At 45.3% G+C, this 12210-nt stretch overlaps 1 protein-coding gene across 3 annotated transcripts in view; it reads left to right on the top strand.

Annotated features, from left to right (window-relative positions):
* The window catches only part of CLDN10 (claudin 10), a 110595-nt gene that overhangs the window by 96891 nt on the left and 1494 nt on the right, over positions 1 to 12210 (top strand). For all 3 annotated transcript variants that reach the window (XM_057307653.1, XM_026493481.4, XM_026493480.4), the window contains exon 4: positions 12005 to 12112. In XM_057307653.1, the coding sequence (XP_057163636.1) occupies positions 12005 to 12112 (108 nt within the window). The remainder of the gene's footprint in view (positions 1 to 12004; positions 12113 to 12210) is intronic.

Here is a 12210-nt window from a genome sequence, read left to right as displayed (position 1 = left end):
GTCAGGTATGCATTCCTTTTTTCGGGTGGATTTAAGAATCTTCAGGGAACTGATTTTTTTACTTCTGTCTCTAGTATCTTCTATTCATAAATAATAGATGCTTATATAATGAAATGTAATGATCGTAGTAGCTAATACATGTTGAGACCCTACCATGTACCAAGCAGAGCATTGCAAATATTCTTCTTTCGTTTTATTTTATTCTTGCAACAGCCTTAGAAAGTAGGCTCTCTTGGTGTGACCTTTTTTGAATGTGTGCAGTTAATGTGCGCAAGGGAACCTGGACTAAACCAGTACCGTCTGATTGGACCAGGAGTCAAACCAGGCATGCTTGATCTAAGACGCATGGTCTATAATGCTCAATTGCATAATTTTTGTGACCGTATATGCTGTATATATTTTTCATCTCCAGAGGTTCTTTTGTACGTTTTTAAAAACTATTTTAAATTTTATTAAATGGGAAACAAAAATAACTGTTTTAGACCCCAGTATAATTTTTACTCCCCTGCCTATGTTGGAAAAATGTGTTGATTTATACGTTTTCTCCTAACTAATGTTTGATAATGAGATTTGTGCGGGTGTACTGGACACCAGACATTGAGACGAAAACTGAGACCGTGCTCCTGAAGATAGGAAGCATGTTAATGATATTCAAATGAAATATAATTTTCATTATATGATACATTTTTATTTCAGATCCTAAATATATGACAAAACTGTATTTCTCATGGTTTATTTTATTCAAGACATTGCTCATTTCTCTGGATTATGTGTTCTACATTTCTGTCTTTATTTTCCTGACCGTTATTAAGGATGTCTTTGTCAGAATCTTAAAAATCATTTTTGTCTTTCCTCAAAAGCTCAAGGCTATTCATATGTGCCCTGTAACTTAAGCCTGTCCTTTGTGTGATTTTTTTTTTCAGTGCTTCCTATATTCTCAGTCACCTAATTCAGTTTGGTGTCATTGGAATTTCTGATTTTCTTTCAGATTTTGGTTAAACTCAGTTCAGTGATTATGGACTCTGAGAGGTTTTCCTCATTTCCACATTCTTGGTGCAACATTGAACTCTCCCATTCCCCCTAATGACCTGTCGGCATTCCTCTCCCTACCTGTGTCTGCTCTGTCTACATTCTCATCTGTAAAATCAGGATCATAATAGCACTCTGCTCATCGGGTTAATGTGAGAATTCGGAGAGTGTGTATATATATATATATATATGCTTAGAACTGATTAGAAGAGAGGAAACACCATGTTCCCTATTACTGGATTGTGTCAGGTATTATTAAGATTGCTTTTCAAATTGTGTGTAGTATTTAAGACGTGGCTTATCTTTATAGATGTTTTTATTAGCTCGTTGCTGAAGTGACTTAAAAATATAACACCTGCAATTTGGCAATTTACCTGTGTAATTAAAAACACAAGAGTGAGGCACTTTTTGAAAAGCAACAGGGCTTGTAAATCGGTAATATTTACAAATAACAGGCCCTTCACACAACACACTGAGAGAAAATATAAACTTTATGAATTAAAACCTCTGCATATCAAGAACACGTTAGCTCCTTGAGATAAGAGCTCACTCACGTCGGTATCTCTGGCAGTGCCTTGCACAAAGGTATAAAATCCATTCGGATGAAGGAATTTTCAAGGCCTGAGAGTTGTAAATGTGATCAGATTCTAATTACCCATCATGGTAGAAAAGAGGCATAAAGGTGACAGGTGACATCTTCAGGAATTCACAGGCCTCCTTGAAACAAACCCCCTTTCTCTAAAAGTCAACAAATCAACTCACTTGGCTTCATCTATTTTCCTTTTATCAACACCTTTAGTAGCGGACAGAGCTGAAAATTAGAAAGATTTAGAAGCTAGAAATTGGCCATCCGCACAACACGAACTAATTCCATAGGTCGTAAAGCAGAATCTTTAAAAGCAAGATTTTGACTTGGTCTCAGCTGGGATTTACTAGCATTCACTCACCAGTGACTTTGTGCGTGAACTCAGGGATGTGTTGGAGAATCAAGGTTGAAGTCAGGGCAGCTCTAGCTGGGCTGGGAGTTGGAGGGTACGGCTGCAGGAAGGTTCTGACTTTCTTTGGTGAGAGTAAGTTACTTGAGGTCGGAAAACATGTACTCCATCGCTGTCTTATTTGCCTACCACCATGCCTGGTGAGTGAAATTCTTCTCTGTAGAGCTGGTCCCTTCAGGATTAGAGAAAGCTTTCTGTCGTCTCAGCCCACTGGGGAGAGGTGAGGGGAGAGAAAGAAGGCACACTCACTCTTCTCTTCCCATCCTTATCCCATAGCCCTCTTCCTAAAACCAGCTACTACCAAGTGACCTCTCTCCTTGCAGCCCTAGAAGGCTCGGCTGAGGCCCAGGCATGCGTGCCTTTGGCCGTTAGGAAGGCAATGAAAACAGCTGCGCTCCAGCTTCTATCTCGGGTGAGCAAATCGTAGCCATCCCACACCCGAGCCCTCAAATGCACTGGAAGACAGTCTGGACTCAGAACCTAGTTCTGTTGTTGTTGTTTTGTTTTTCTTAAGATTCTGTGCTATATTAATTGAATCTTCTCTGTGGATTTCCGGGACATTCCTATGTGAGGCCCACCTTGGTGGTCTAAGTTAGAAACACATGACTAAGCTCATTAACAAAGTTCCTGTGCCATTCCTACTATGTGCAAGGAACTCAGTAGGCACAGTATTGGTGAGAAAAAACGAGTGGCTTTGAGTGTAGCTGGAGTAAAGGTCAAGGCCAGAGCCACTGGAACAGCATCCTGCTGTCTGCTCAGTGGCTCTGTATTCTGAAACCCTTCCTCTCCCTCCACCTGTTTGGGGATTTCTTTCTCCCAGGCTATGGTCACTTGACACAATTGCAGTTCTTTAAAGAGTTACATCTGACTGTCGTCATGTTCTGCCCTTTCCCCATTTTGTTTGCTTTTGTTTTGCTTCTTTGCTTCCATTCAGGTTGTGATTATGTTTCATGACTGTAGGATGGGCTCGTGCAAAGCCTTCAAAACGATTTCCCAACTCTTTCGTTTGAGCTATTGCAAACGAACTTCCTCCTTTTTATTAAACTAAGACCGACCAAATCCAAAAAAATTCTACCTTCCTGCAAGTTTATGGTAACCGGTACCCCCTAGCATGATTCATCCTACCAGGGGGATGAAATTTAATTCAGTTATTCCCACCCCCACTTTGTTGTCCAAACCACGAACTTCCTAAAGGTCTTGATTTGTTTTCTTAAATAAACTGTTCCAAGTAAGAATTTATTGACACAAAGAAACTTCTTTTCAAATCCGTGCAAGCTTGGAGCATTGAACCAATTGCCCTAATTGAGGAAACAGGGCGTTGTAATCTTAGATTTATTTTCTTTTAGTATATGAGATTTATTGTTGGCTCAGACAGTCTCACATTTGGGCCTTATCCTCCAGGCTTTTCTGTTATTTTCAGAGTATTTAAAACCATAGATGTATTTATCTCTAGCACTCATTCCTGGCATATACTTAGTTTCCACTTTAGGATTTAAGCTTTACTCAGGTAAAGTGTTTTCACCTTTGTGGTTATTTAGTCGTTAGAAATAAACAGCTGTCTGTTCTCTGATAAATTCTCTCCTTCTTGTTATCTGTCCAGTTCAACGAACAAGGGATGATTCAGGGCGTACCTTTCTAAATTACACATTTTCCTGGGTGAAGCTGAAAGGAATATCGATCTCACTACGTGACCTTGCCAAGATATTTGACTTCTGTCTTTTGTCCTTATTATAATTTAATGAATTATGGGTGGTTGTTTACTTAAGCTCACTCCACTCATGAGATTATTTGGAGAGTGAATTCATGTTGGTAAACAGCGCACAGATTCTTGGATAAGGGGCTCACAGATGTGCCAGATATTAAGAGCAAAACAATCTGGCGGTTAAACATTAAGAAGGGCTGTTCTGTGCCTTCGCTGCGTTCAGTGATGGCCCAGGCCGCTTCACATCACCACGATGGCTCTGATGCTTCTGTGAGGCTAGCATGTCTTAAAAACACGCTGGGACACCAAGTGCCTGGCAACTGTGTTTTGTTTTTAGCGACTGGCACGTTGAAGTCTCCATTCCTGCCAGTTTGCCATGCTGTCTGGTGACTCTGCTCCCCCCACTCCCCGGCCCCCTTTCCCTCTCCTGCTCACATACTGGCTAACTCCTGTTTACCCTGCAGGACGTGGTGCGTTCTGGGGGAGGTGCCCCCTGCGTGCTCCTGTGTGTCGCACGCACTACTGCTCCCGCTCCCAGGCCTGACCAGCAGCATCTCCCAGCAGAGAGCACAGCTTGCTGATGTGGGAATCTCTTGTCCCTAGCCCACACACCATGACATTTGCAGCAAGGATGGTCTGTCAGCAGTGGTGTCTGTCTGTCTGTCTGCATCTCTCCTGGAGTGGAAAGACTGAGTACGCTTGTGGAGATAGGCTGAAGGGAGCGGGGACAGTATACACGTACTGTTTCCGAGTGAGATCCAGGATCTCGTACCTCCTGGCTGCCTGGGAGTAAACCCCAGCTCTGCCACTTGTCGTGTAACCTCGAAGAAGTTCCTTATCTTTTCTGGGTCCTGTGTTCCTCATCTGTACCGTGGGGATGATAAATAAACAGTGGTTTAGAACCATGCATCACACGTAGTAAGGACTCAGTAAACGTTGACTCTGATTCTTAAGGATACTGACCCTTACGCAGGGTACCTGAATGTGGCAGTTCGTTACTTTACGTCGTATATTGAGGTTGGCCACAGAGAGATGGATCTTGAAATGTTGGGGACATTGAAATGATCACCGTGGTAAGACGTAGGCTCGCAAAGAGAGGGCAGGTTTGAAAGGGACCTAGCATGGAACCATTTGAAAGAAATAAAGCTTGAGTAATTTCTTCTTTCTTTCTGATCACCTCGGTCATAGCGTTGAGTTAGAGACGTGCAACTGCTTGAAACTGTCAAATGCATAGACACTCTAGAGACCCTTCTCCTGAGCCCCGTCCTATGTACTTCTCCCCCAACCCCTGGTTGACTCTGAAATGCTTTCAGGCAGCCTGTGGAGCGTTCTGGATAAAATGTGGGATACACTTTTAATGGACCCAGGCGTTTGGCTGCAAGTTCATCTGTATATTTTTGTCTCAACACAAACAAATACGCGCACCCCCTCCCCTGCGCACGCGGATTCTTGACCTGCTCTCCGCAGTGCGGCCCGTGCCCTTGGGCTCCAGGCAGCACCGATTGTTTCAGGAATTTCCTGTCTGGAAGCACAGCCCCCTCTGCGGGGTCCACTCTGCAGACTTCACAGTGTGTGCGCAAACTTGTTACCGAGCCTACCCTGAGCATGAGGACTCAGCACATCGTTTCTCTCTTGAAATCAAAGAAAGCCCAGGAAACCCCCCAGCTGTCCATATGTGTGGGGCTCAACGGCATGGACGCGGCCCAACAACAGATTTGGGGTTTTTTTGTTTTTGTTTTTTTTAAAGATTTTATTTATTTGTCAGAGGGGAGGGGGACACAAGCAGGGGGGAGTGGCAAGCAGAGGGAGAAGCAGGCTCCCCACCTGGGATCGTGACCTGAGCCAAAGGCAGGTCCTTAACCAACTGAGCCACCCAGGTGTCCCAACAGCTTTGTTTTCGAGTTGAACTATGAAACTTTAGGGACAGGAGATACTTCTTTTAGATCGTAAGTTACTTTGGCTAATATTATATTAAGTTACACTGTGGATTAGTTTTTTCAATTTCCCTGAACACTTGGCAAGAATTGGACTTCTGTAAAGATACTGTGCACTTTACAGGCCGTTGGAGGGGATGGTGGCAGATAGGCTGAGAGGCAGGTTTCTGAGTTAGATCTCTGCTCGGCTCCTGGCCTCATCCTTGCTCCTCTGGGACCTTGAGGGAGATGCAGTTTGTCTGTCTGGATAGGAGTGCCAGTACTCCTACTTCTCCATGTTAAGAGGACCGAAGACTGTACCATATATTCACCACAGCAGCATGTGGTGGGTGACCAGTGAGTGTACCTGTTACTCCTATACGCCGCTTGTAGGATTCTGAACGACCTTGCTGATAAATCATCACACACAGAAAGATCACGCATGCATGTCTGATTTAATCTGGCTGCAGAAGAGCAGTTTAGAATGGGTACCAACAAAAAATCAGTCTTTATTTTGGGTTTCCTACTGTGAGACTTCTCCATGCAGTTTCCATATTTAAGTGGGTGCTCGTTATTTGAGTTACCCCATCCTACTTTAGCCGGCACTTGGAAGGCCCCTGCTACTCCTTTGTAAGCCTCCTGGGAAGACGTGCGGGAGGAATCCTGTGGCACCTTGCAGGCAGTGGGAGAGAGCTGTTCGCTGAGGGGTTTGTGGAAGGAAACGAGACTAGGAGCAAGGTGGGGAGGCGCACAGGCTGGGCGGGCACTCCACAGCCCGTCCCAGTAGCTGGGCCCCCTGAAGAAGAGTGTGGAATGATGGGGGAGGGGGTGTGTTTGTGGACCATACCCGTAGAATACTTGTTCAATATAAAATCTGTTCATACACTTATACAGACCTTGGATTATATAAGCCTGTGAGTTGAAGAATGTTTACTTAGGTGGTCATCTTTAAAAGAGTGGCGTACCAGTGGAATTCAATTTAAAAGTATTTACATTGATAATATGTGGTATACTTTCTAAACTTGAAACTTGATGAGAGAGAGAGAGAATCGTCTCAGGTAACTGGAGTATTTGTTTTGGCTGCTATCACTCTTGGTGAAAATGAGGAGGACAATATGTTGGAAGAAATAGTCTTGGATGTCGAAGGCCTGGCCCCCAGCGCTGTGACCTTCAGCAAGGTCACTTCAGTCCTCCGGGGGTCTTAAAGGAGGAGACTTTTTTTTCTTCCTTCGCTACCCAGTTTTTGTGTCGTTTATGGGGCCGCTGCATTTTCTTTTTTTTCCAGTCCAGCGTGCCCTGATTTTCTTTACTACACTCACCTCTTTTTGTGCCGGGTGAGAAGACAGCCTGAGGGGAATTCAGAAGAAATTCCATACCCTGGAGCTCCTGAGCCGGGAGAAGGCACTGAGCCGGAGCGAGAGGAAACACCCTTCTCTGATACGACAACTAAGAAAGTCCCTTGCGCTGATTGTATTTTCTGATTGATAAAAACCTTTATTTAGCTCAAGCATACGTAAGAGGAAGAAGGAGTGGTGGTGACGATCTTGAGGTCTGGAATCACAGTTCTGGGCTTTAAATCCTGGTTGTACCGTTTACCGATGGGGGCCTGGGGCTTGGTTTAATTTCCCGGAGCTTCAGTTTCCTTATTTGTAAAATGGGATAGCGATACCTGTCTCTGGGGATTATAATGACATCGAAAGTAATGACACAAAGGAAGAAATCTCGACACACACACACACAAATCCTAGTACAGTGAGCTGCCATTAATAAATAGTCACTCTTGTGGGCATTTACTTGGACCACATCTCTGTGGATCTGGGAGAACAGATAATGTTTACTGGGCAAAAACGTGCTCTTCTGATGAGGCTGTTAAATTTCATTCCACTTTGTAGCCGTTATTTGCTTAATATCTGCCTATCCCCGCTAGACTCTGAGATCCTTGAGAGCACAGCTCTGTCTCTGTCGTCTGCCTCGAAACCCAGGATGGACACAATGCCTGGCATGTCGTGTCTGGGGTGGTGACCCGGGTAGGCTACACGAGCTCCCCGTGGATGGCAAATAAGTCGCAACAAGGGTTGGGATGCAAGGAAGATGGAAAGATTAGGTGCAAATAAGAGCTGTTCTCCATCCATGCCTCTGGATTACCATGTAGGTTACGGGGCTGAAATACGAGTCAAGGTGTGACATGATCAGAATTAAGGACCCCCGGTGTGGTCCTGGTTCTCTAGGGCCCCGGGCACAGCCAGGTGGCTGAGAATAATTTCACCCAGCAGTGCAGAGGACATTTGAATGCGTTCGATCTTTATGGTTCTTTTGGGGGGAATTTTTAAGCAATTAATCTCTGTTTTCAATTCTCTGGATAGAAGTAAAGTGTTCCCGTATTTACTAAATTTATTTTCAATGACGTAAGTGAATTGAAGTCAGGCAGCTTCTGATTAGTCCTATCATCTGAGTGGATTATTTGAGGTACTCTAAAAACGATGTTTTGATCCACGAACCCGAAGTTCTGTCCTCACCCTGACAATCATGGATCTGTCTGGTGCTAAGCAGATTTATAGCTTTTCAGAATAGTGAAAACACATCGGCGATCAAAACAGCCCGATAAAGAGGGCGTGCTCTGAGTGGGGAAGCTGGTCTGGGGCCAGGAGGCTATTGTTAAGGAAAGACAGACTTGGAACAGAGCATCTGAAATTTGGCGATCTTCTGAGATGTTGAAGTCAGCTTCTGAGCGTCACCAAAAACATGAAGAAAGATTTCCAGCAGATACTAAGCTTCCCAGTGAGTGTCAAAGGAGGCATGTTCTGGAACAAACTTGAGCGGTTATTATGTTGCTCTCTCTGTCAATCCCGCCTTTCGGAGTACCAGCCAGTTTTTGCCAGATCTCGCACGCTGATAGGTGTGAATTTGAGTCCCTGCTGAGTAAGTCAGCTCTGCGTGTCTTTCCACAGAATGAAGAAGAAAAAGTCTCTCTGAGGAATCATGAGTTTGTCTTATATTAAAAACTGGTTCGTGTATTCCTATTTTTAAATATATTTTCATTTTAAGTCAGTAAATATAGACTCCATTCCAAGAAAAATATCATTTCCATTTGAGTTCCTTGTGAATTCTGTCCAGGGACAAACAATAAATAGTACCAGCTTAGAGCTGAAGTCATTAAGAGACTCCGCGTCTACACTAGTGATTTTTAACAAGCTGGCTCTTGTGACTTGGTTCTTTCTCTTGCAAAGTTTCCAGATGAGCTTAAATGAGTATAAAGACACACGTCTGGACGTTTGGTCTGCCTGAGTAATTTATCCTCTGATTTGTGACGACGCCGTGTACACGTTTGCATGCTCCTGTGAGTGAATTCACAGTGCTGAGCCGTGCTTTACGATTTCTATCACCGTCACCCTTGACTGACCACTATTAATAATTAGAAGCTTATTTTTAATCGACCGTGGTACCCAGCACTGGAATCCTATTTTAGAAAGCTAAATATCTTTTAAGAAACACCTCAGACTTGCTTCTGGGGGTATTTACACGAAGCGTAATACAAAGGCATCGTTTCCAGCCTGAACTCTAGGAGGACAAAAATAGAGAAAAACAGGACGTGTCATTAACCAGTAATCCCCCGATAATGTCCTCCACGTAGAGATGTTCAATGTGCTCACTTCTGGCTGTCTTTGCAGGGACAGCATGACAGTGGGCATTATTACCGTAGGACTTGCAAATTTTTGTTTGTTTCTTTGTTTTAAGATTTTACCTGTTCAGAGAGAGAGTGTGTATGCATGCACGGGGGGGGGGGGCAGAAGGGGAGGGAGAGGGGGGGAAAGAAGCTCAAGCGGACCACTTCCAGCAAAGAGCCTGACGTGGGGCTCAGTCCCATGACCTTGAACCCATAACCTGAGCTGAAACCAGGAGTCGGACACTGGACCGACTGCGCCCCCCAGGCTCCCTAGGACTTGCAGATGTTTTAAAGGGGTCAGATGACCTGCACCTAACGACTGGGAGGCACCCTGCTTGTTTCATATGCATGATTGTGTTCAAGCATCATAGAAGGGCTGATTGTGGACATTTAGGATATCATCTAATGGAGGCATCTCTTACAGAACTGTGAATTTCACCAGCGGGGTCTGGGCAGCTGTTTTTCATGGGTGCTCCCGAGTCCTTTGGGGCCAGTTTTTGTGTGCAGACCGAAGGTGTTTTGTTCCATATTGCAGCAATCTGTTTCTGCCCTCGCCCCTGATCAGAGCACTTGGAGAATTTCTTGGTTTCCAGAACACAGTTAGCACTCCAGTGCAGGATGAAGTGCTCACCCCTAGTTGTTCTGCTGCGGCTGCTCCTGGCTTCAGCGACCACCTGGGTTTCCCAGAAAAGAAGGGAGCCCGGGGCAGCATGCATCACGTACATCACCTCTTCCCAACTGCAAATGCAGGCTGGAAATTGCCACTGTAGCCAGACGCGCAAGTGAGCGAGTGCACTGTACGTTCCTAACCTTCTGTGAGTGTTGCTTCTAGCTTCCCCCAGCTGGTGGGCGGGGCCGCTCTTCCATTACCGCAGTGACTCAGGTCACACCAGAGAGCCTATCCATGCCCGGCCAGGAGTTCAGCCAGTGATGTGGCATGTAGAAACAGACGAGGCAAAACTCGGGATGGGCCCAGGCAGGACGTGCCCGCTGCTCTCCCCGGTGCAGGATGGCCCCGAGACCTAAGCCTGCCCCTGTGCCTGGCTCAGGGCACAGGCTGAGCAGGGAGCCAGCGTTGGCCCTGCCTTGCCCCTTGTCACCCTCACCTCTGACTTTCCTGTCTCAGCTCTTCTGTGGATTCTGCGTGACCAAAAGAGACCCCTCCCGCTTGGACTTCATTTTATCCCCATTAGGTTGGGGGTAGCGTCCTTCAGTCTTTGCCTTGTGATGGAAATGTATGGGCCAAAAAATCTTGAGAATCACTTCTTTATTAAAAAACAACAACAACAACAACAACCTATTCTTCACAAGAAGGATAGGCAAACATGAAAACACACAGCCCTGACATTTCGGTATAAGTTTGTCGTTCCTTATTTGTTTTTCTGGGTGAGTGCTCCTCTCCCGAAAAGATTTCCTCTAGTCCTCCACAGCAAAAAGTGATCTCCTTTTTTGTTCTCTGTAGCATTATTTGTACCTCTGAGTGGGCACCACCCCAAAGTAGGAGCTGTCTTGTGTGTCTTGTGAAGCTTTGTATCTGCAGAGTACTGCGGGCAGCCAGATAGCCATCTATCACTAAATGATGTTATGTGTTTATCTCCCACCAGATTGTGGTGATAAGCAAGATAGTGCGGTGTGTAGCACTGACTTTTTACAGGCCCTGGAGAGGAGGAAAAACTTAAAACTTTTTTCCCCCTCTGCTCTACTGGGTTCTCAGCTGGGCCCCTATATATTAGACAAAAGACAGGTATTAACAGGAGAAAAACAGAGTTGGTTAACATGTGCAGCGTGGAGATACGTAGGAGTACCCAGTGATGAGTAACTCAAAGGGCCGGTTAGAACTTGGGCTTATATGGCATCTAAGTAAAAGAACGGTAAGCTCAGAGAGAGGTGACGAGACCAGAGAAAAGGACTTTGAGCTTCTGGGATGGCAGATTGTGGGAAGGCAGGTCTGTGGGGGAACTAACGGAAGATAGGGCACGTTAGTCAAGGTTGTTACGAAGATCCCCCTGGTGCCCTTTGTGTGCCCCCCCCTCGGTGTACTGTTGTCTCTGGTGATTAACTTTTGTCCTTCCTGGTAGGCCGGGGGTGGGGGACACATCTTTATAAATTGATGTCCTGCTTTAAGGCAAATGGGGCGGGGCAGAGAGCTTTTCTTGTATCAGCTTCTCCGTTGTTGCCTTCAGCTCGAAATAATCCTCGTGCCCAAGCAGCCTGTTTGGAGGTGGCATATTCTGCCATCCGTCAACACCTCATACATGATTTGCAAATAAATGTTTATTGAATTGAGTTAAACTGAAAGCAGAGGCAACCTGCCATTTTCTAGCTGGAGTCTGCTAAGTCATTACCCTGTGCAGCGGACTAAATGATGGAACACACTGTGAGCTTCGGACAGGGCCCAGAGGAAAGATACCGGCTGAGCGGGGAGGCCTGGGCTCCTCAGCGGGCTTTGCTTCTGCTTTGCCTGCGGGGATCGCTGCTTCTTCCTTTCGGGAAGTCGGGGAGGTATAATCAAGTGATGGCTAGAAAAACACGTTGAGTGAAGTTGAAAGCACTATACAGATACAAGGTGTTATTATTCCTGTGCAAGCTTCAGTAGCAAACGTTTACAAAGAGCATGTGGCACGTGTTGGCTCGTTGGTCTTAAATACTGTTTACTCCCGAAATAAGTAAGCCTTAACGCTTGTGCAATCCGTCCTCACAGGTACGAATTAGGAGCTGCTCTCTTTATTGGATGGGCAGGAGCATCACTCTGCATAATCGGCGGTGTCATATTTTGCTTTTCAATATCTGACAACCACAAACCTCCCAGGTATGAGAGAGAGATAAAAATGACCCGTGACAATTATCACAGGTGGGGCAAATTACAGATCGTTCACACGATTCTTAGAAACGTCAAAACACTAGAAT

The sequence above is a fragment of the Ursus arctos genome, unplaced genomic scaffold, assembly GCF_023065955.2.
Source record: "Ursus arctos isolate Adak ecotype North America unplaced genomic scaffold, UrsArc2.0 scaffold_10, whole genome shotgun sequence".
Taxonomy (NCBI): Eukaryota; Metazoa; Chordata; class Mammalia; order Carnivora; family Ursidae; genus Ursus; species Ursus arctos.
Note: the sequence above shows the minus strand (reverse complement) of the source record. Positions and strands in the feature narration are given on the sequence as shown.